Here is a 25,930-nt window from a genome sequence, read left to right as displayed (position 1 = left end):
TGCAATTCTAAAAACATGAAAATTGTGATGAAAGAGAATTTCAGGAGAATCCAAATTAAAATAAACAAAAGACAGAAAGTAGAAATTTCAACTATATAGTCACGTGTGTGTGTGTGTGTGTGTGTGTGTGTGTGTGTGTGTGTGTATCTCCAACTGCCAGTGCCTATCCCACTTGAACCCACTGACCCATGATAGCGGCCCACAAGAGGAACAAGCAGACACTAATGGCCTCCTGATGTGATAAAACAGAAAACACACACTACCACATGTAGCCAAAAATGTTGAAACTGAATCATATTAATGTCCAATTAGGTAAATCCAAACAATATAATGGAGAGTAAGATAAATTAAATGATACCATGAAGTTAAATGATACCATGAGAAAGTAATCAATCAAATTCACAGTATGGCATATAGTACAGGACAGATAGCCTTGTTTCTTCAATAAATCACTAGCATGAAAAAGAAAAAGGACAGGGTGACAAAGGTGAGGGAATTATTTTAGTTTAAAAGAGGCTTAAGAAACTTAAAAAAAAGAAGAGAGATATCTGGACCTTATTTGTATCTTGATTTTGCCAAATCAACTATTAAAAAAAAGTTGGAGGGTAATTGGGGAAATCTGCATATGAACTGGGAATTCAGACTATTAAAGAATTATTGAAACTTTTGTTAGCTGTGATAATGGCATTGTGGTTATTTAACTAAATGTTCTTATTAGGGCTGGGAGAGAGGCTAATACTAAGTACTCAGGACAGAAATACCATGCTGCTTGAGACTTGTTGCTTGAGATCAGAAAAATACAAACCAAACAACCTCAAAAAATACCGATGAAGCAAGTATGGAAAAATATTAATAGCTATTAAGTCTCGATGACAGGTACATGGGGATGCCTGTACTATTCTCTCAACTTTTAGCATGTTTGAAATTTATAATAATAAAAAATAAAATAAATTACCTGAGCAGTTTACTAGCTCTTTCACATTCCCCACATACAATTCCTAATCTATATAATCCATTTCAAAGTACATCTAAATAACCCATTTCAAAGTGCATAGGAATTCATATGATTCTGTATAATATTAACTACAAAATCTGACCAATAATTAGCATTTTTAAAAATTATAGATCAGCAGGGAAAGGGAAAAGAAGGGTCAAGGAACATGTATAAAGGACCCATGGACAAAGCCAAAGTGGGAAAGCACTGAGGGAGAGAGGTGGGGAAAGAGGTCAGGGGCAAGTGGTGGCAGGAAGGTGGAGACAAATGTATTTGAACAAAAAAGAAAAATTAAAAAAAAATAGAATAAGTAAAAATTATAGATCAATTTCACTTAACACTATAGTCAAAAAAATTTCTAAAGACCTACTAATAAATCAAATGCTGTAATATATTAAAATAAATACCCAGAAAAGCAATCTAAAGAATAAAGGCTTCTCACATACACAACTATATATTTACAATTTTGTAGTAAGTATTCAGATAAGCTAAGGAAAAAGAAAAAGAAGTACATCAAAACTCTAAAGCAATGATCTCTACAATGGAATTACAGTATTTCCTATTATTCATCTGTTTAACATTTTTATAATATGCATTTCATTTACATCAAAAAAGAGAAGTTAGATATATGTGTCTAAAATTTTCAAATTTACTATTAATAAATCATTTTCCAAATGGGATAGTCAGTTGCTTATTAGTAGTTGGTCACCATTATCTTTGTTAAACTTTTTAGTTACTAATATACTTCTAGGGCAAACGTCTAATAAATAAGACTAATTAAATTTTTTTCAATCCTTACCCAAGGATATGTTTACTGATTTTAAAGAGGAAAGAAGGGAAAGAAAGAAACATTGACGTGAGAGAAACATCAACTGGTTGCCTCTAACATGTGTCCCAACCAGGGATCGAACCAGCAACCTAGGTATGTGCCCTGACTGGGGATCAAACCTACCACCTTTAGATGTATGGGATGACACTCCCATCAACTGAGCCACCTGGCCAAGGCGAAACTACATAAATTTAATGCACAAAATAAAACTTCTTAAAATCTTCCAGGAGTGAAGCCATTCATAAAAGTAAAATCATAAACAAATACATGTGTATATAAAAACATGTATATTAAATAAAGGGCAGAGAAAAAAGTCAAACATTTTTGCTAAATGAAATTTAAATGAGTTTTAATTACAATTATCTAAAAGAACAGTTAATCACATATGGCAAATTATCATTTCTATAGCTATTAAACATATTAATAACTTGGTAACACTAAACTGTTCATCTACACTCAGGTTCTACTGTTGACATAATAACATTAACAACTCGGAATATCAGTACACACAAAGAAGGAAAAGCACTTGACCAAAAAATATAGGGCAAAGAGTGTTCATCAGAGGTTATCTAACTTCTCTGTTTCATCCTAGGCATTCACATTTTACTCTTTTAAAAACCTAACTTCTACCTGCAGGGAAAGAGCTGTATCAGATGAACTTTTAACTTGTCAGAAGTCATGTTTGGCCCAGGAGGAAGGGGCTATAAAAACAATAAAAGGATGTCTGTACTTTAAGAATACAAATTAATTTAACAATTTAGTCTTTCTGAATGGAATGTGTAGCCTCCTTGTCTACAGTCAGTAGGTTATAGCTGTTTTCTAAAAGAATTGGGCTAACTTTTTTTTTAATATATGTTACTTTTTACTAGATAAACAATAATTTTATTTCTATTAAAGATAGTTTCGGGGGGGAAACCTAGCTAACATCTTTCCCTGAAATATCTAAAGCCATATTATTTCTACTTAATACAAATTCCCTTACATGTACAGATGATGACATGCATGGTAGACAGTTAAATATTGTGTATGGGACTGGTGGGGTGAGGGCTAAAAAGAATGATACATTACCATCAGTTCTTTCCAAACCAAACACACAATGGGTCACGTTTATAGAATTAGTCACATGTGTAAGATATTGATGTCTATAAAAAGATTTTTTAAATTCTAGAATTTTACCCAGCGAGGTTTAATTTCTCACCAGCCCTGGAGACTGGGCATTCTGGAGAGGCAAAGTAGTCTCCTATTTCACACATGTACCATGAGTCTACAAAAGCCTCAGAGACAAATATTTAAAGTACCGAACTTCAAAGAGATTCTAGCCTGGTCTGCAACAAGAATGTATGGAACATTTTAGATATCTCCTTTTATAAATACAGACCAAATGTCACACCCTGTAAACACTCTGCAAACACAGTGTCAGGTTTCTGTTGTGGAAGTCACAGCAGATGGCTCTGAGGGTCACCTTACCTGAAAGAGCATCCTGGGCTTCAAAGAAAGTACTAAGACCCCCTTTCACACATGCCAGGCTGCCTTCACTCTTCTTGTTAGCTTGTCTCTTCAGGTTGGTGACTGCCATTTTGAGCTGTTCAAAACTGAAATGAAATAAAGAAACCAAAAGTTTGACACCTCTAGCAAGTAAAACAGAAAGAAGACAATGCCTTAAGTATAAAATACTGAAACCTACATTAAGAAAGATACAGACTGATATAATACATAATCAGATAAAAACAAAAGCTTTCAAATTTTATGTAGAGCTAAAACTTTTATTATGAATGCCAAAATTACAGCAACAAGAAAAAAGATTAGTAGTCCTCAGTGGCCATTCCAAATACATCAGACTCCTATGAAGTAAATATACATGTAGATATTTTTATAACAATATATATCATATATACATATGCCAGGTAGGGAGTTCTGAGTATCATCTCCCTGGTGGAAAAACCTAGGTCATGCAGTTATGGATGATGCCTAAGGCAGGATCTTCTCTTTACATTCATTTCTATATTCTGGATACAAACTGAGCATACTGTTACCCTTACCACATCAATAATCAAATCCAATCATTAGCAGTGAAATTTCAGAAAACCTGGGTTTTCTGAAAGCCATCCAAAGTGGCAGAGCTGGGCCTAAAACTCACATTACTCTATAATCCTATTAGATGCATCCAAGAAATAATTCACAACCAACAGTCCCATATCACTAACCTGGTGTTAGAGTGGTTCTCTATAAGATACCAGGCAGCTGAAAAATTCTCACTTGTGAAATCAGCACTCATTCCAGGGAAGAGCATTTCCAAGTCCTTCTGGGGAAATTTACTTCTGAGAGAGAAAAAAAAAAGGGTAAAATATAATTCAAGTCCTATTACCTACAAAGATGTAACAGACATCCAGGAGTACCTAGTACAATAAACATGAATACAAACTGTTATAATTATTCATCTACATTATAAAGCCTATGTTTGTATGTGTATACAAAACACATTTCCTATACCTCAGCTTATTTCTTATATATCAACTTTGATTATACATGATAGGAAATTAATTAAAACATTGAAATTACACCAATACAAAAATATAAGACTTAAAGAGATTTAGTTGATGTTTTACAAAACCTATCCAAACATGAAATCAGTCCCTAATCAATGGGTAAAAATAAAAATCTAGATAGAATGAAATTTAATAACAAAATCACTGTTAAAAAATTTAAAGATTTATATGAAAGGTGATTTATAATGCCTACTAATAAAATTAGATCTAACTACATATTACTCATATTTTCATGTCCATGTCTGAAATAATTTTAAGAAAAGCTTATGATATATGTAAAACATTATCTGCAGCTCTCTTTCTTGCCTACATTTTTAATGTCAACTAAATCAATTCATTTATTTATTAGTTCAAATACTAGTTAAATATCTAATATAAGTCAGACTCCATGCTGGAAGTCAAAACAGTTGAGTGTGAGAGCAAAAGTAACATGGGCAGACCTTGCCCACCAAGGGCTTATTAGCTAACAGCCCTTACTATACCCCCAACCCTTCATCTATGCAGAATGAAGTCCAAGCTCAGTAGTCAAGTTTCTCCATGATCCCAACCTGCTTATCTCTCAAGACACATTTCTACCACTCTTATCCTCAAACCTAAAGCTTCAGCAACTTCAAAACGATTATATTTTCTTGCACCCATAGTGTTTGTTGCTGTGCCATGTGACTGAAAAATGTTCCTTGCTACCATACACTGGATAAGCCCAACTCACAAGGTACGAACAGGACACAACATTACTTTATAGCCCTGTCTCTCTATCTTTTTTTTTTTAAGTATCCATTGCAAATTTATTATGCATTAGGAAGCTTACCTTGAAAACCAACAGTGATACAGTAAAAATATATGTCACTTCTGTTCATACAGAACAGGTTTCAAAATATATTCTTTTAAATGTATTCATCAGTAAATAATCCTTTATAAAAGTTGTTTATGTATTTTTTGTCAACATCTTCATTACATTTATAAATACAAGACTTACACAGCACTCCATCAAAATAATGTTTTAAACTCCTTACAAATACAGACATATACTTCATACCTATAAAACTTTCAAAGGAGTACTATGTAAAGTTTTCTTTGTCCATAAAACATCTCAAAAAATTAGGAAGACACTTAAACCACCATATTTTATAAAGGAATCTGATGTGCATAGTCCCATGAGATTCAAGTCAGATAAACAGATGAAAATAAAGACCTATTGAAAACAAATGCATACTACACAGAAGAGTTAAGACAGAAGTTTGACGAATGAGAAAAATTGAGAAGTAGGACACAGGAGATGTGGGAAGGAACAAATAATAATGCATTACATTAGCCCAGTGTCTCTTTAAAGTGTGGGAAATTATTCCCATCCTGAAAGAACACGTGGGCAGATCTGAAGACTTCTACTCAGTCTTATCTGAGAGAGTCTTGATGCCACATTATTACAAATACAGCTTCAATTCAGAAATTAGGTAACCTAGTCCAAGATCAACACTCCATCATCACCCAAAAGTACTACCTGTTTGAGCCCTTGACTTTTGCAGGTCCCCTTAGGCAAAATTTTACAATGTCCTGGAACCTACTCTCTCCAGTGAGGTGCTCATTTGGTCCCAGAAAAAATCCTTCCTAAGACAGACACCTCTACTTGTCCATGTGCTGTGTTTCAGTGCTTTGGGGTGCCAGCGTTTCTGTCTTAAAACTGCAGGAAACATTTGTACCTAGGGGCCCCGTGGAAGCCCCACTCACCAGGCATGAGTGAAGAGCACACATTCTCCATGCCTCTCCTTCACAGCCTAGCAAAGCTCTCAAGAAATCTTATAGCCCTGATCGGCATGGCTCAGTTGTTGAGCACCATTCTGGTTAGGCCACATGCCTGGGTTGCAGGTTGGTCCCTAGTGGGGGCACATGCAAGAGGCAACCTATCCATGTTTCTCTCTGTCTCTTTCTACCTACCTTCTCTTCTCTCAAAAAATAAATAAAATCTTTTAAAAAAAGAAATCTTACAAATCTCTCCCTTCTCTACTGGTTCTTCTACTTTAACCTTCATACTCCCTAAAACTGCAAGGAATGCAAGGCATCAAAATTGGTTCTCCATGATTTCCTCTACAAATCCCTACTTCAATCTAGAATCCAGCATTTATTGTTAGTACCTCAGTCAAGAGAGAAAAAGGCCCACAAACTATGAAGTTTTCTTTTTTAATTGGACGTGGGGGGAAGGCCTGCTTAACTCTGTAGTAACAAGCAATAAAATGAAATGAGACTTTAAGGCAATCATGGATATCAAGCTGGCATCAACTCAGTTTCAGCAACTCAAGAGACTACACCAACCTTACCTCTGTCTTCACTGGGTTAAAAAATTAAAAGGCTACAATGTAAGTTTCCTTAGGGGGTGTATGTATGTGTGTTGCATAAGGTTGGTAAGTTCACATGCAGTCTCTGAAAGGGAAGTGAAGAGCTCTGCATTTTTAGAAGTTTATTTTGGTTTGGATTCTTCACACTGGTTTGATACTTTACTTAGTAATAAAATCCTGTCACTTTTGGAAGTTTCTCTAATTTATTAATTTGTACATCATGCTTCCAAGTTAGAACTTTTGGAGGATTGAATGGAGACTTAGGCTGAGTTCTAGCTAAATAACTAGAAACCCTCCCTTCTGACATGCATTGGCTATATCCCCAGTTCTACTTTAACTAGTGAGTAGTGTTTGTCTAGAGTGCTGTTTCAAGAGTCACAGAAAGAATGGTCTGATGAATGAGTGTGTCTGTCATCTGTGTGAAGGAGAGGTAAGCAGTGGTGTGCCTATGACTTTGGCGGCCTTACTCCTGTACAACACTTTAAAGTTCTCTGTAATTGTAACAATTCACTTGCTCAGAAAGTTAAATGATCTTAACAGAATCAAAAAGTAACGTAGAATCACCGGATATCAACTAAATCCCTACTAAGTCTTCACAAATTATTCAACTATATAAAACCTAGCAGGAAGAGTTCCAAACTCAAAGATTAAAGATACGGGTGACAAAAAGCAGTTTAAAAAAACCTGTGGGAAGGCAACCTGAGCTTTTTTATCCTTCACCCAAGACCTGTAGTTTTATTTTGGTTGGGTAGTTCCCTACCCATACTGAAGCAGCAGTGTGAAGAGGGATAGCTAGAGTTAAGGATAACAATATTAAAAAAAAAAAAAAAAAAATCTGTGATACGATGATAGCAAGTAAAGCAAAAAATGTAAAACATGAAAACACAAAACTCAAAAATACAATAGTTGCATGCCATGGTGAAATGCCTAAGACTACACAGTTTCCAGAGGTCTAACAATTTTGTCATGCTCAATATAACAATAAAACAATAAAAAGTGTATTTGTCTTTCTCTGTCTAGTAAAATGAGATCAAGGTCCACTCAAGTTGTTGCAAATAACAGGATTTCCTTCTTTCTAATAGTTGAGTAACATTCCGTGTATGTGTATGTGTGGTATAACGCATTTTCTTTATTCCCTTATCCATCCATGGACACTTGTTTCCACATCTTGACTACTGTAAACAATGTTGCAATGAATGTGAGAAGCATATACCTCTTTGAGGTAGTATTTTCATTTCCCTCAAATACCCAGAAAAGGAATTGCTGGATAATTTGGCAACTCTATTTTTATTGTTTGAGGAACCTCCATACTGCTTTCCATAGTGGCTGTACCAATTCACATTCCCACCAACAGTGCACAAGGGTACCCTTTTCTCCACATCCTCACCAACACTTCTTTCATATCTTTTTGGCAATAGGCATTTTAACAGGTGTGAGTGATTTGCATTTCTCTACTGATTAGTTATTTTAAACACCTTTTCATGTACCTGTTGGACATTTGTATGTCTTCTTTGCAAAAATGTCTCTTTAGCTCCTCCACCCATTTTTCAAATGAATTATTTTTGTGTTTGTGGAGGGGTTGCTCTTGAGTTGTATGTTTTCTTAAAAAATTTTGGACATTAACCCTTTATCAGATTTGCAAATATATGTGGACTATTAAAGAAAAGTTAAACTCATGAAACAAGAGGAGAAAAGTGTTTGCCAGGGACTTGAGCATGGGGGAAATATGGAGAAGTTGGTAAAAGGGTACAAAATTTCAGTTCTAAGATGAATAAGGTCCCCAAGAATATAATGTAAAACATGATGACTACAGTTGATAACACTGTATTATATAATTAATATTTGCTGAGAGAACTTAAAAGTTCTCACACACAAAAAAATATTTGAGGTGACAGATGTGTTAAAAATTGATAGTTGAAATCCTTTCATAATGTATACACATATATCAGATCACCAAGATGTACACTTTAGGTATCATTCAAATTTGTCAATTATGTCTCAATAAAGCTGAAAAAATGTTTTAAAAAAAACTGGAACTTTGGGTCAAGATGGAGGCACAGGTATACATTCTTCGCCTCCTTGCACAACCACAGAAAGAATTACAACCAACCTCAAAACTAATAAAAGCTAGAACCACCAGAAAATCAGGCTGTATAGAAGTCCAACAACCAAGGATTTAAGGAAGCCATATTCATCCGGACAGGTAGGAGGGTCAGAGTCACGGAGTTGGGCAGAGAGGCAGCAGCAGAATGGAGGGCCCCACATTCGTCTGTTGTGGATAAAAATCATGAGGGATATTTTGGGAGTGACTGTTCCCAGCCCCAGGCCAGAACACAGAGCCCAGAGAGCCAGCACCAAGAGGATAAATCTACTGTTACCTCTGGCTGCAAAAACCAGTGGGGGTTGGTGTGGCAGAAAAAACAACTGGATTTTTGCCACTTACAGGGCCCACACTGGGTGGTGGAAGAAACTGCCAGGTTTTCACCACTTGATGGGCCCACACAGACTTAGAACATATGCAAGCCCATGCACTCTGGGTTTCACCACGAGGGCAGCAGCTATGGAAAGTGGGAGAAGTGACTAGAAATGGAGCAAGTGCCAGTCAAACCTCCAGAAGACGGGCAACGACACTGTCCCCTCTCCGAACCCTCCACTCACACAGAGCCACAGTGGTGGAATAGGTTGCCCTGCTCTGGAAATTACCTAATGCTCTGCCCCACACAATTTACAGGTGCTTCTACAGAGGTCACGCTACTAAGACTGTGAGTCAAAGCAGCTCTACATAATACACAGTAACAAACATAAAAGAGGCAGCCCAATTGAGGAGACAAAGAAATATGGCCCAAATGAAAGAACAGAATAAAGCCGCAAAAGAACTAAACGAAATGGAGATAGCCAACCTATCAGATACAGAGTTCAAAAAACTGGTGATCAGATTGCTCGAAGAACTCACTGAGTATCGCAAAATTATAAAGGAAGAAATGAAGGTTACACTAAGTGAAATAAAAGAAAATCCATAGGAAACCAACAGTAAAAAGAAGGAAGCCAGGATTCAAACCAATGATTTGAAACATAAGGAAGAAAAAACATTTAATCAGAACAGAAAGAAGAAACAAGAATTCAAAAGAATGAGGAGAGGCTTAGGAAGCTCTGGGACATCTCTACATGTGCCAACATCTAAATCACAGGGATGCCAGAAGGAGAGAGGAAGAGCAATAAATTAAAAACTTATTCGAAAAACTAATGAAAGAAATTTCCCTAATTTGGTAAAGAAAATAGACATTAAGTCCAGGAAACACCAAAACAAGTTGGACCCAAAGAGGACCACACCAAGAAACATCATAATTAAAATGCCAAAGGATAAAGATGAAGAGAAAATATTAAAAGCAGTAAGAGAAAAGCAGAGTTACGTGCAAAGGAGTTCCCATAGGACTATCAGCTGATTTCTCAAGAGAAACTTCACAGACAAGACAAGAAGAGACTGGCAAGAGGTATTCAAAGTGACAAAAATAAGGACCTAGATTACTCTGTCCAGAAAAGCTAAGCTTGTGCTTCCCAGAAAAGGTAAAGTTAAAGGAGTTCATTATCACCAAGCCATTATTACATGAAATGTTAAAGGCAGATCAAAACCATGAACATTAAAAAGGCAACAAATTCACAACTATCAACAAATGAATCTAAAAAAACAAAACAAAGCAAACACCAGAACAGGAACAGGATCATAGGTAAGCAGATCATTTGGAGGGTTATCTGCTGTGAAAAGGAGGGGGTGAATGAGGGAAGAGGTGCAGGGAATAGGAAGCAAAACTGGCAGGACAAAATAGACAGGGGGATATTAAGAATAGCATAGGAAATGGAGAAGCCAAAGAATGATCCATGGACATGAATGATCCATGGACATGAATTAAGGAGGGGAAAACGCTGAGGGGAAGGGGAATACCAGGCACAAGGAGGCAAAGAGGGAACCACTGGGTCAACTTTAATAACATAATCAATAAAATACACACACAAAAAAATGGATATATGTGGCACACATAAAAAGGTTATATGTTAACCAGTTAAAATGCCTAAACTGGTGATACTGACAGATGCAAACCTGCAGCTATCTAGGACTTCACATATTTAAAATTCATGTGTTCTTAAACCTTAGTAACATCTAATTTACAATGTACTAAGCTGTTGTGTTTACATATATAAATATATATGTTTTATCACAAGATAAAGAAAGACCTGTTGTCTAATGAAGATTCTAGGAAAGGAACCCTTAAGAAACTCTCCTCCCCTAGGCCTCCCTGACAACTCTCTCCACCTCAAGAGGGAGTCAATGTGCACCTGGCCACATATCAGAATCCAGCTGAGGCCACACTCACTAGCAGTGGAGTCTTAGTGCAATAAAGAGAAGCACATGGGACAAGGCCAAGCCCCCACAGGCTCTTCATCATGGACACACCATGACACTAGCAGGGCAAAAATAGGAGGGAGAAGAGAGTAAAAGATCCCAAAATTGAGCTTTACGATTAGTCTGAGTGGTGAGGAACCTTAGATATTTGGAATACCACTAAGAGCTCTACACTGAGATTTGAAACATTAATCAACCCACTAATATCTTATTTCCCATGGACTGTTAGTTCTCATACACATGAGTACAACGTTTCTTCAGATACCTAACTTGATCACACAGAGTTTGACCGGTATTGTATCTCCTGCAGAAAATGCTATCTCTTAATTCCCAAAGCCTCATAATTATCCCTAAGAAGGAGTTTATTTTATGATGATTTCTTATTGCAGACATTAGACAGGTTATCAATTTAGCCATATATATTAAAATTGGAAGAAGAGTATTGGAACTTACACAAGAAATCAGATACGAGAATAATACAGAAATTATACTAAAACGAAAAAACTGTAACACAGAACTGTAAAATAATTTGCCCCAAATTTTACAATTAAATCTACAGATGATTAGTGAACCAAAATTCAGAAGGGACTTAAACATGGTGGAGGAGTGAATGGAGGTCACACAGACCTCCGAGGACCAATCTAGAATTAAAACTAAATTGCGGAGAAATCACCTTGAACAAACAACTGAACAATAGCGAGAGAGGAGCCTTGAAAACTCAGACAGTCAGAATAATCAGCGTTCGCGCAACCTAACTGGTAAGGAGTGCGGTGCAGACTTGAGAAGGCAGGCTGGGCGCCCACAGGCGGCAGCACAGAAGGATGTTTAAACGGCCAATTGGATCGCCCTGAGAAGAGTGGGGGCTGAACCACAGGCGGGGATTTCCAGCCTAAGGCATGAGAGCCCAAAGAGAGCACAGATAACAGCCGGCTGAGAAAAGCCACAGGGTTGCTCTCTGCAACAGACGGGCAGCTGCACATGCAAAGAGCCATTTAAAGGGCCAAAGCAAAAATTTTTATTGGCAGTCACTTACCCTGGGTTCGGGCAAAGGCGGGGGGCAAAGTGGGCTACAGCTGCCTGAGGAGAAACTGGGGAAGAAGGCGCTGGAGGGAGAACTGACAGAGTAGCTGGTGGGGTCCCGGTGCTGACGCCTTCCCCGTACGGGAGCAGCTGTCTTGCTCAGTGTGAGAGGACGCAATAGCCCTGCCCCAGGAGGGACTCTGCCCTGGCCCGCTCGTGCTTAAGCATGACTGCTGAGTACAGAACGGCAGTCACAGATAATAGATCCCTGGCTAAAGGGGGCGCAAAGTAGTCTAGACACGCTTGAGGAGAGTCTGGAAACCGAGGCACTGGGCAGAGAACTGAGAGGGTAGCCGGTGGGGTCCCGGGGCTGACTCCTCCCCCATACGGGAGCAGTTGTCTTGCTCAGGCAGACCACTATCCTGAGTGGCAGCAGCTTGAAAGGACACAATAACCCCACCCACAGAAAGGACACAATAACCCCACCCACAGGAGGGATTCGGCCCCGCCCTGTGGTGCTGAAGCCTGACTGCTGAGGGCAGAGTGACTAGACTAACAACTGGAGGAGACAGCCACGGAGAGCATATTCCTGGGAGTCTCTAAAAGACTGCCTAAGGTCAGACGGGGTCAACAGCTGACATCATCAGAGACAGATCCAGAAAGAAAACAGAGCAGTTTCCTACCACAGAAGTACACACCACAAAGTCAGGAAGTCAAGATAGATCAATTTAAGAAGCAGAAGCAAAAACAGAAGAGTCTCACAAATAATGGGAAGACAAAGAAACAACCCCCAATTGAAGGGAAAGGAGGGAAATCCCCACAAAGGGAACTGAATGCAATAGAGTCAAGTAAACTATCAGATACTGAGTTCAAAACAATGGTCCTAAGGAAGCTCAGTGAGCTCAGTGAGCTCAAAGAGAATTACCAAAAACTACAGGGAAACTACGAGGAACTTACTGCAAACTGTATCAGCATGAAAAAGGACACAGAAACTATCAAGAAGAGGCAAGAGGAAATGAAGAACACAATTTCAGAACTAAAGAACACAACAGAAGGAATGAAAAGCAGGCTTGGTGAAGCAGAGGATCAAATCAGTGAGCTGGAGGACACGGTAGGAGACAGCTCCCGGAAAGAGCAAGAAAATGAAAAAAGACTCAAAAAGAATGAAGAGGCATGTAGGGAAATGCAGGGCAACCTGAAACGTAAGAATATCCGTATAATAGGGATACCAGAAGGAGAAGAAGAGGAGCAAGGCATAGAGTACCTGTTTGAAAAAGTAATGATGGGGAACTTCCCTAATTGGAGGAGAGAAAAAGTCACGCAAATCCAGAAAGCACAGAGGGTCCCATTCACGAGGAACCCAATGAGGCCCACTCCAAGGCACATCATCATCAAAATGGCAAATATCAAAGACAAACAGAGAATCCTAAAGACAGCAAGGGAGAAAGAGGTAGTAACATACAAGGGAGCCCCGATATGGCTAGCAGCAGACTTCTCAACAGGAACACGACAAGCCAGAACGGAATGGCAAGAAATATCCCAAGATATGAAAAGCAGAGACCTGCAACCAAGACTGCTCTACCCGGCAAGGCTCTCAATTAAAATGGAAGGTGAAATAAGGAGTTTCCCAGACAAGAGAAGGCTAAAAGAATACACCTCCACCAAAGGAGCACCACAAGATATGCTAAAGGGACTGCTTTAAGAAGATGAAGAAAAAGAGTGAGAAAGTGAGGAACATGGGTACTAAGGGGAAAAATGAACAAGAACCTATCAATAGTAACTTTGAAAGTAAGTGGATTAAATGCCCCAATCAAAAGACACAGGATAGCTGAGTGGATATGAAAACATGACCCACACAAATGCTGCCTACAGGAGACCCACGTCAGAACAAAGAACCTACACAGACTGAGTGTAAAGGGATGGGAAAAAGTTTCCAAGCAAATGGACAGGAAAAAAAAGCAGAGATAGCAATACTTGTTATCTGACAAAACAGATTTCAAAACAAAGGCCATAGACCCAGAAGGACACTTCGTAATCCTCAAAGGAAGACTCCATCAAGAAGACATAAACATTGTAAATCTGTATGTACCCAACAGAGGAGCACCTAAGCATTGAAGGAAAATCTTGGAGGACTTCAAGAAAGATATAGACAGCAACACACTGACAGTAGGGGATTTTAACACCCCACGGTCAAAAATGGATAGATCTTACAAACAAAACATAAACAAGGATATTGTGGAACTGAACGACGCATTAGATCAATTGGACTGAACTGACATATATAGAACCTTTCATCCCAAAGAAGCAAAATACACATTCTTTTCAAATGCAGATGGAACATTTTCAAAGGCAGACCACATGACAGGACACAAAACAAGCCTCAACAAGTTCAAGACAACTGAAATCATAACAAGCATTTTTTCTCAGACCACATGGGCTTGAAACTAGAAACCAACCTCAAGGAAAAAACTCAAAAACATTCACACTCATGGAGACTGAACACCATGCTATTAAACAATGAATGGGCCAATAATGAGATCAAAGAAGATTCTGGAAACCAATGAAAATGAACACACAACAGTCCAAAACCTAGGGGAGGCAGTCCTGCCTACAGGGAAGTTGACAGCACTACAGCCTACTGAAAAAAGACAGAAACATTTCAAATAAACCACCTAACCGTACAGCTTCAAGAACTGGAGAAACAGAGCGAGGAGAAGAAAGGAAATACTCAAGATCAGAGCAGAACTGAATGACATAGAGACGAAAAGAACAATTCAAAGGATCAACCAATCCAGGAGCTGGTTCTTTGAAAAGATAAACAAAATCGACAAACCAAGAAAAAGGGGTGAGGACCCCAATAAATAATATCAGAAATGAAAGAGGAGAAATAACAACTGATACCACAGAAATACAAAGGACTGTAAGAAATTACTATGAACAATTATGTGCCAAGAAATTTGAAAACCTCGATCAAATGGACAAATTTCTAGAAAAATATACCCTTCCAACACTGAATGAAGAAGAAGCAGAAAGCCTCAACAGACCAGTAACAGCTGGTGAAATTGAAGCAGTAATCAAAACACTCCCGGTACACAAAAGCTCTGGACCGGATGGTTTCACAGAAGAATTTTACAAAACATTTAAGGAAGAGCTAACCCCTGTCCTTCCCAGACTATTCCAAAAAACCCAGGAAGAGGGGAAGACTCCCAAACTCTGTCTATGGGGCCAGCATCATCCTAATCCCCAAACCAGATAAAGACACAACCAAGAAAGAGAGCTACAGAGGCCAATATTGCTGATGAACACAGACGCTAAATTCCTCAGCAAAGTATTGGCAAACCCCATCCAGCAATACATTAAAAAGATCATCGACCATGACCAAGAGGGATTCATCCCAGGCATGCAAGGATAGTTCAATATTTGCAAATCAATAAACGTAATGCATCACATAAACAAAAGGAAACACAAAAACCACATGATCATATCAATAGATGCGGAAAAAGCATTTGATGAGGCACAGCATCCATTTATGATAAGAACACTCAGCAAAGTGGGAACAAAGGGGGCATACCTCATCATAATAAAGGCCATATATGAGAAACCTACAGCCAACATCATATGCAATGGGCAAAAACTAAAAGCTTTCCCACTAAGATCAGGAACAAGACAAGGATGTTTGCTTTCACCACTTCTATTCAACACAGTCCTGGAGGTCCTAGCCTCAGCAATCAGACAAGAAAAAGAAGTAACAGGCATCCAAATTGGGAAGGAGGAAGTAAAACTACCATTGTTTGCAGATGACATGATAGTGTACATAGAAAACCCCACAGACTCCACCAAAAAAACTACTCAACCTATTAAGTGAATTTGGCCGAACAGCAGGATACAAAGTCAATATTCAGAAAACTAAGGCATTTTTGTACACCAACAATGAAATATCAGAATCAGAAATCAAGAGAAAAATCCCACTTGCTATAGCAACAAGAAAACTAAAGTACCTAGGAATAACCAAGTGTCAACTTAGCCAAGGAGGTAAAAGACCTGTACGCAGAAAACTGTACCACATTGAATAAAGAAATTAAGGAAGACAAAATAAAGGGAAGCATATACCGTGATCATGGACTGGAAGAATTAACATCATCAAAATGTCCATACTCTCCAAAGCAATTTATAGATTCAACGCAATCTCTACTAAAATACCAATGACGCATTTCAATGACGCATAACAAACATTTCAAAAATTTACAGAGAACCAGAAATGACCCCGTATTTGGGGTCATTTCAAATACACATTTGAAAAGAATGTGTATTTTGCTTCTTTGGGATGAAAGGTTCTATATATGTCAGTTCAGTCCAATTAATCTAATACGTCATTCAGTTCCACAACATCCTTGTTTATGTTTTGTTTGTAAGATCTATCCATTTTTGACCGTGGGGTGTTAAAACCCCCTACTGTCAGTGTGTTGCTGTAAAATCCCCTACTGTCAGTGTGTTTCTTCGAAATTGCCACCGCAATTTTGAGAAAGAGGAACAAAGTAGGAGGGATCACAATACCTGACATCAAACTATACATGGCCACTGTAATCAAAACAGTCTGGTAGTGGCATAAGAACAGGCACGTAGATCAATGGAACAGAACAGAGAGCCCAGAAATAAACCCACGTCTCTATGGTCAATTAATATTGGACAAAGGGGACAGAAGCATAAAATGGAGTAAAAGTAGCCTCTTCAACAAATGGTATTGGGAGAGCTCGACAGCTACATGCAGAAGATTGAAATTTGGCCACCAACTTACACCATACACAAAAATAAACTCAAGATGGATAAGAGACTCAAATATAAGTCACCACACCATAAAAACCCTAGAGGAGCACATAGGCAGGAATCTCTCAGATATCCCACGCAGCAATATTTTCACCGATATGCCCTCTAGAGCAAGGGACATAAAGGAAAGAATCAGCAAATGGGACATCATCAAAATGAAAGCTTCTGCACGGCTAAAGAAACATCAGCAGAATGAAAAGGGAATCAACCGCATGGGAAAATATATTTGCCGATGATACCTTGGACAAGGGTTTGATCTCCAAAATACATAAAGAACCCACACAACTCCACTCCAGGAAGACAAACAATCCAATTTAAAAAATGGGCAAAGGACCTCAACAGACACTTCTCCAAGGAGGACATACACAGGGCTCAGAGACATACGAAAGGATGGTCAGCATCACCAGCAGTCAGAGAAATGCACATTAAAACAACAATGAGATACCACTTCACACCAGTCAGAATGGCCATCATAAACAAATCAACTACGGGTGCTGGCGAGGCTGTGGAGAAAAGGGAACCCTAGTACACCGTTGGTGGAAATGCAAACTGGTGCAGCCACTGCGGAAAAGTTTGGAATTTCCTCAAAAAGCTAAAAAGGGAACTGCCTTTTGACCCAGCGATTCCACTGCTGGGATTATGCCCTAAGAATCCCCAAACACCAATTCAAAAGAACCTACGCACCCCAGTGTTCACAGCAGCACAATTTACAATAGCCAAGTGCTGGAAGCAACCTAAGTGCCCATCAGTAAATGAGTGGATCAAAACACTATGGTACATTTACACAGTGGAGTACTACACAGCAGAGAGAAAGAAAGAGCTACTCCCCTTCACGACAGCATGGATGGAACTGGAGAGCATTATGCTAAGTGAAATAAGCCAGGGGGTGAAAGACAAATACCATATGATCTCACCTGTAAGTGGAACTTAATCAACAAAACAAACAAACAAGGAAAATATAACCAGCAACATTGAAAGAAAAAAAGAAACTGACGGTAATGAGGGGGTGCAAGGAGGGGGGTGTCAGGGAAAGTAACGGGAAGGGTCAAATCAAGGAACATATGTAAAGGACACACGGAGAAAGCCAAAGTGGGGAAGAACTGAGGGTAGTATTTGGGGGTGGGTGGGGCAGGGCTAAGTGGTGGGACAATGGAGACAAATTTTTTTGGACAATAAAAACAATTTTTTTAAAAATTCATTCTCTACCTTCTCAGAGAAAACAATCCCATTTAATCTGTCACTGGTACATTCCTTGAATAAATGTCAATTACTCTAAGCCAATCATGCTGATCATATTCCTCCTATTTATTGAGTGATCTTGTTTTGACCAATGATGCCTGAGGAAAGATCTACTGGAGCATTTTTCGGAAGTCTCCATACTCTTAAGGAGAACCAAAATGAGAAAGTATCTTCCTACCTTTACACATTACTTTGTTTCACTGGTATTGTATTTTGTTTCAATATTATATCTTTATCATATTATTATTTATTGTTTATTATTATTGTTTCAACAGTAGAAATTACTAAAGCCATTTTGCAACGGTAAAGGACATCAGTGTTATCCTAAGGGCTGCAGAATAGCAAACCCAGGCTCCTTACATCTTGGTGTCATACATTACAAAGTTACTGACTCAACCAATCATGGAGTCTACCACCTCTGGACTTTGTATATTATGACAAAATAAATCTTTACGTTTAAGCCAAAGTTAATTTTCACTCTCTGTTACTTACTGCTGAAGGCATCCTGACTCAATATTCTATCTTAAAATATATGCCTACATACACTGATCTTTTACACGTCTCAAACTGAATGTGAAATAGAAGATCCACAAAAAACACAGACAATAAATGAAAATGCCATGAACAATGAAGCTCTATTCAGAACTTATTTGCAGAAGCTGAGATGATTCATGACATATTTATAAATGGGTGGAAAAGTAGTAAGTAGCGGTTTAGAGCATAGGCTCTAGGTTCAATCTTGAAGTTTGATAGATGTTTCTGTATAACCCTGGGGAAGGCTTAGCAGTTTCTGACATACAAGTGCTCATAAATGTTGTTTGCTGTTATTTTTTATACTTTTTTTTATATTTTACAGACTATTTTCATAACTATCATTATATTTGATTCTCATAACAACACAGTGAGTTATACATTCCTGTATTAGAGTGAGGATATAGCCTCAGAGAGGTTGCATGTAAATAGTCAAGATTTGAACCTGGTACTTCTATTGTCAAATAGAGAACCAGAAAATCTTCGGTGTGAAATAGAGCTACAACTGCAAATCTAGCAAGTTAGAAGGGGGAAGAGCTGATTTAGAATGCAGAAAATTGCTAATAGTCTTAATAACAGTGTTAGGTAAGGAACAAGCACTACATTAATGGAGAGTTAAAAAGAACTCAAATGTTTGCGCACAATAATGGGATTTTAGGCTCTAGCCCACCAAGTGAAGTGATGGCTTAACAAGTCAATAAGGCATATTCTGAATAATTCAAACTAAATCTACATTTTAAATCTAATGACATGGAGTTTGGAGAGTGAAAGCAACACATACTGTAGTATGTAAACGCATAAAATCGTTTTATTAAAAAATCATAAAAGTTTCAAAAGCTGACAACCTTTGCCACCCTTAAAATACATGTTTTCTATTACATGGCAATGTAAGCACAGATTTAAATTTAAACCTATAATGATTTAAGACCATGTCATGGAAAGATCCAGATAGACTGAGCAGTCAGATAAAATAGGAATGTTTTTTAACATATTGGCTTCACTTTCAAGTATGAGAATGAGCCATGAGCAAGCAAAATAAGAATAATTTTAAGAGAAATTCTCATCATTCCACATGGAGTGAGACATGATTACAATTGTGTTATTCTGTGTTTGCCTCAAAAAAACATATTTTCTTCATTTGTCGGATAGGACGATGAAGAGTGGAAGAGGCTAACCCAGTAAAAGAAAGTTTAGATTGTTCTTTTGAAAAATGTGTACACTGTACTCAATTCTTTTAGCTTTAAGTTGTTAGCACCATTGTTTTCACTCTGTTGTATTAAATATTACAAACTTGTTTTTGTGTGATTTTCTTTCCCCCTGACCCCTAGGTCTGATATAGTTTCTGGACTTAGGCTCTATATCACAACCCACCAATCTGTTTTATGAAATTTCTAAAAGGTAAATTTATCCAAGTTTCTTCTCTTCTACAGTCATAATAAGAATTATTTTGCCACCTTTCTTTGTTTTCTAAATGTAGCAAGAAAAGTGGTGACCTTTTCTTTTTATTGGAAAGCCAAACTGATGAGAAGAAAAATCAGATTTCTGTTGTCCATAAAGCCCCTGTGGAAATAAAACAGGTATTAGTGGTGCATCAATTGACTACTCTAGACAGCCATTCCCAGGTAACAGATCCACAAAAAGAACTGTAGATGATACAAAAACAGAGGCAAAGCTCAGTTTTTATGCCCTCACTCTCAAATATGTATTATTTCCAGAAACATAAATATTCTCATGTTAGGCAAATAGTACTTTTAAGAAATGAAACCTAGTAAAGACTTTAATTAATATGAACCTGTTTTTACCTTCTTTTTCAGTTTAAATAGTTTGTTTCCGTTATATTTTAAGCCATGCAAAGAACACATGCATTTGTGACAATCAGTATCATAAATAAAAAATACAGGCTTTTTACCAGCAAATCCTAGTCTCAGTTCAAAGTGATTTTTTTTTCTGAGCAATTAGTAACATTTTCCTAAGTATCAAGGCACCATGTGTGCCAAATATCAGTTAAAAATTTAGGAATATGAATGACTTTTACAGTAGAAGGAGGCCAATAAATGCCAGCTGTTAAACTTGTGGGCTGCAAGAGGAAAGTATGCATGTTAGGTACACTAATAAAATATTGATTAAACTTTGTTCACCATGAAAAGTAATAGGAAAGCTTTATTGTTATTCTCACTTTTTCATATTCAGAAACTGGCCAAGGCCCTACAGGACCCCTCATTGTTTCCCACTGTACATTTGACTGTCAGCTGAATAGAAGTTTCACAAACATTCACAATGCAAATCCCAGGAGTTGATTCATCTTCCAAAGGCAGCCTCACTACTTTAATGATAATTCATCAAGCCCACAGTTGAGTATCCCACTACACACAGTCATAATTCTTCAAATCTTCTCAATTAATATATTTCAACAAGCAAGTAATATTAAAACTGTTATTCTTCCTCCAATGATATTTGTAAAATATTAAAAATAGGCTCTCTTCAGTGTTTGAATTATAAAAGAAACCCCCAAATGACATTAATAAACAGAAATAAAAGAGAGTAAGAAAATGTTCTTAGGAATTCTAATCTAAATGTAACACCATTCTCCATGAAAACCAAAGACCTTATCTAAAAAATAATGATTTGGGCAAATAAAACATATACCACCAGTATTTATCATCTGCTTCTCCTTTTCTGTCCTCTTCTTTTTCTAAAATAAGACCTCTTTATTTGACATTGAAGTTCAAAGAAGTGAACACATTCTTCCTGATAGTATTTAAAAAACAAAACACAAAAAACTGGAAGAGCATTTTTCTGACCAAAAATAAAATATTCTCTTCTTGGCTCACTTTCACCTTTTACATTCTTGCTTCCTTGTATGTCTATACTCTTGTTCTTTCAACTGAAAAAATTGTAGACTTTAAACAGTCAAAGATTACTGGGTGTACAACCCTGTTCAGAGGGCCTTCCCAGTATTTTCTAATTCTGTAGGGATCTGTGCCTTTCTTTTTCTCTATTTTACAATTCTGTTATAGAAACAAACGTTAACTTGTGTAATGGCTAATGATGAGCAGGAATCCCTGGCCAAAGAAGTACCTTGTCAGGTGAAGATGCAATTAATTACCACACAGTAGAAGTACCCAGTTTTGTATCTTTTAGCATTCCTCATTGCCTATCCATGTCTGTTCTCTGGAATTCCCTTTGAACTGGTTTTAATATTTCACTGGTTTCCCAATTAACTAATGAATTAAGTAAAAGCTCTGACACATGTTTATTTTATGTATGTGTAAGAATCATGACCTTACCTTTTCCAAAACTGTATTTATCCCATGGCTCAGCACCTACTACTCACACTTAAGGAACAGCTCAAAAGAAATATTATTGCTAATTCTGTCACCATTTACTCTCTCCTTGAATTACTATACATAATCTTTTTCTAAGATTGTATTACAATTTATTATCCTAAAATCTTAATAATCATTAAAAGAAAAAAAGATTGTTTTCCCAAGTGGCAGAGCACCGAATAGTACATATACATAAAGAACAAAAAATCATAGTAATAAGGACTAATACTTATCATTTGCTATGAGCAAGACACTATTCTAAGGCACTATTCATTCACTGAATCCTCACAACCACCCTATGACACAGGTGCTCCAACTAAAGCAAAGAGAAGTAACCTGCTCAAAGTCATACTACCAGTAAGCGCTAGAGCTACGATTTAAACTGAGAGTATGCCTCCAGACTAAATTAGACAATCTCTCAGAAAAAAGAGAAGAAAAATTTTACAGAGCCTAGCACATTTAGAGCCATTATTTCTGGCTGCTGTTACCAACATTATCAAAAGAAGGCATGTTATTATCCTGAAACCCATTTTTTAAAACTGCTATTAGAGAGAGTTCAAGCCAACCCCCTTCATGGGTAGCAGCAATACCAGGACAAATAAAGACAAAAGGTGAGAGGACATGAGAAGATAAAGGAGTGGGTTATATGCCAAAATAAAATTTAAGGAACTTTACGACAGTAAACATCCACTTTAATCCTAACTTTCATACTTCTGTCTAACGCTCATACAAAATTCATACAATAGTCTTACTCCTGTGCCCATGGACAAAACAGTTTCTTCTTTATGAAAAGAACAATCAAAAGGACCCTTCTGCTCTACACTTCTTTTGTGGCAGACTTTGGAATGAAACTAATGGGTTTTTGAGAGTATTGAAGCAGGCCATTAAAAGTTTTACAATCAACTGCAAAGCCTATTCATACCTGAAACTGTGCTCAAGTAAATATCCAGCAATTACCATGCTATTCTGGGCTTTCTTGATTCTTAAACTCTTAATTTGTATAGTACTGACATCCTTAAAACAGCTCCAGATTGACCCATATGGCCAAAGAGCTACAAGATGTGACCTGGGAGAGCCCAAGCTCACTAAAAGCTACCATGCCCCAAGACTTTTTCAACACATGATAACTTCCCAAGACAAACATGCATTGCTTCCCTCACAGTCAAGGGTAAACAGCAGGTGAAAAAGAAGTGTACTATTTGAATTACTAATGGTGTTCAACTGTAGGCTTGAAGGTTAAGTATAAAGATTAGTGGAGGCTTTTCTCCATTCCCAGAAAAAACTAAAATAAAGCTATAGTTAAAGTGTTAAAAAAAAATTTTGTCACCTTCATTAAGTGTGTATAAAGAAACAAACTGTTTTTCACTGCATAAACGGAATCACTAAGACTAGATAATAAGACACAATTAAGGTATAAGAAAAATTGATCAAGTAAGATGTAAGGATAAAGGTACTAATTGTAAAAGTTAGATTTGATTACAAGGCATCTTGAAAGATATCACCTGCCACAATTCTAGTTAAGTAAGTAAGTATGAATTATAAGCAAGAATTTTAACAAAATGGGAAGGCTACATTGGGCCTATTTACTCTAAAATTTTTCTCAAAAAACATCCGGCACATGGAAAAATCCTACTTTTATTTCAAGTACCATCTAAACATTTAAACTTATCAACTCCAGAAAATGCATTAATTCTCATGTCATTAAAAGTATTAGTTATTCAAATAGTAAGTGCTGTGGAACTGTAATTGATGCAGCTACAATGAAAAACAGTATATGAACCCCCATGTTTACTGCAGGTTATTTACAATAGGCAAGTTGTAAAAGTAACCTAGGTGTCCATTGAGAGATGAGTGAATAAATGAGATATGGTGTGAATACATAAGTACACAACTGAATTTACTCAGCCATAAAAAAATGAATGAATCTTGCCACTTGACAACATGGTTGAACCTAGAAGTTATTATACTAAGTGAAATAAGTCAGACAAACAAAGATAAATACCATGATTTGACTTCTAAGTGGAATCTAAAAAACAAAATAAAGAAAACAAAACAGAAATAGAAACATAGAAACAGAAGCAAACTAAGGGTTGCCACAGGGGAGAAGGGTAGGGTATGGGTGGAAAATGTGAATGGATTAAGATATACAAATTTCCAGTTATAAAATAAGTAAATCATAAGAATGTAATGCACAGCACAGGGAATATACAGAACATCATAACAATGTATGGTAACAGAAGGTTACTAGCCTGTCATGGTAATCACTTTATAAAGTCACTAGAAACTAATATAATATTGTATATCAACTATACTTTGATTTTTTAAAATACTCCAGATAGCCTCAGCAATCTTGAGAAAGAGGAACAAAGTTGGAGGGATCACAATACCTGTTATCAAACAATACTACAAGGCCATTATAATCAAAATGGACTGATAATGGCGTAAGAACACACATATAGATGAATGGACAGAACAGAGGACCCAGAAAAAATAAATCCATGCCTTTATGGTCTGCCTTTATGGTCAAGTAATACTTGACAAAGGAGGCAAGAGCATATAATGGAGTAAATACAGTCTCTTCAACAAGTGGTACTGGGAAAATTGGACAGGTGCATGCAAAAAAATAAAACTAGACCACCAATTTACACCATAAACAAGAATAACTCAAAATGGATAAAAGATTTAAATATAAGTCACAAAACCATAAATGTCCTAGAAGAAAACATAGACAGTAAAATCTCAGACATAACTCATAGTTAATATTTTTCCTGATATGTCTCCTAGGGCAAGAGGAAAAAATGAAACAATAAGCAAATGAGACTATATCAAACTAAAAAGCTTTTGCATAGCAAAAGAAACCATCAACAATGTAAAAAAGGAATCCACTGTATGGGAGAACATATTCACCAATGCTTATCTAATAAGTGGTTAATTACCAAAAAATATAGAGAATTTATACAATTCAACAACATGAAGATAAACAATTCAATTAAAAAATGGGCAAAGGACCTAAATAGACACTACTCAAAGAGGACATACAGATGGCCAATAGACATATGAAAAACATGCTCAATGTCACTAATCATCAGAGAGATGCAAATTAAAGCCACAATGAAATATCATCTCACACCTGCCAGATGGGCTACTATCAATAAAAAAATCAACCAACGAAGGCTGGAGAGGACATGGAGAAAAGGGAGTCCTCATGCACTGTTGGTGGGAACACAGACTGGTGCAGCCAGTGTGGAAAACAGTATGTAGTTTCCTCAAAAAATTAAAATGGATCTGCCTTTTGACCCAGCGATCTTACTTCTGGCAATATATACTAAGAATCCCAAAACACTAATTCGAAGGACTATATGCACCCCTATTTCATAGCAGCATTATTTACAATAGCCAAGATCTGGAAACAGCCCAAATGACCATCAGTAGATGAATGGATAAAAAAGCTGTGGTACACAGAATACCACGTGGTTGTAAAAATGAAGGACATCTTACCCTTTGCAACAAACAGCATGGACGGACCTAGACAGTATTATGCTACATGAAATAAGTCAGTCAGAGAAAGACGAATATCATATGATCTCACTGAAATGTGGAACCTAATGAACAAAATAAACTGACGAACAAAACAGAAACAGAGTTATGGACACATAACAGGCTGACAGCTGTTAGAGGGGAGAGGAAAGTGAGAACTGTATGAAAAATGATGATGGGATTCACCAAAGAACACATATGCATAACCCAGAGCCACAGACAACCATGTGGTGATGGCCAGAGGGAAGAGTGAGTGTGGACTGAGTTGAGGTGAGCAAAGGTAGGGAAATAGGAACATCTGTAATAGTGTCAACAATAAAAATAAAGAAAAAAAATTAATTTGAAAACACTTTCA

At 37.2% G+C, this 25,930-nt stretch overlaps 1 protein-coding gene across 2 annotated transcripts in view; it reads right to left on the bottom strand.

Moving 5' to 3' along the window:
* EXOC2 (exocyst complex component 2) overlaps positions 1-25,930 on the bottom strand; it is a 256,076-nt gene that overhangs the window by 140,763 nt on the left and 89,383 nt on the right. For both annotated transcript variants that reach the window (XM_054591988.1, XM_054591989.1), the window contains exons 5-6: positions 4,028-4,141; positions 3,291-3,415 (exon numbers count right to left, since the gene is read on the bottom strand). In XM_054591988.1, coding sequence (XP_054447963.1) covers positions 3,291-3,415; positions 4,028-4,141 — 239 coding nt within the window. The remainder of the gene's footprint in view (positions 1-3,290; positions 3,416-4,027; positions 4,142-25,930) is intronic.

Source organism: Pteronotus mesoamericanus, unplaced genomic scaffold (assembly GCF_021234165.1).
Source record: "Pteronotus mesoamericanus isolate MK-2021 breed Mesoamerican mustached bat unplaced genomic scaffold, CSHL_Meso_final scaffold_31, whole genome shotgun sequence".
Classification (NCBI taxonomy): Eukaryota; Metazoa; Chordata; class Mammalia; order Chiroptera; family Mormoopidae; genus Pteronotus; species Pteronotus mesoamericanus.
The sequence above is the reverse complement of the archived record's forward strand: the minus strand, read 5'-3'. Positions and strand labels throughout refer to the sequence as shown.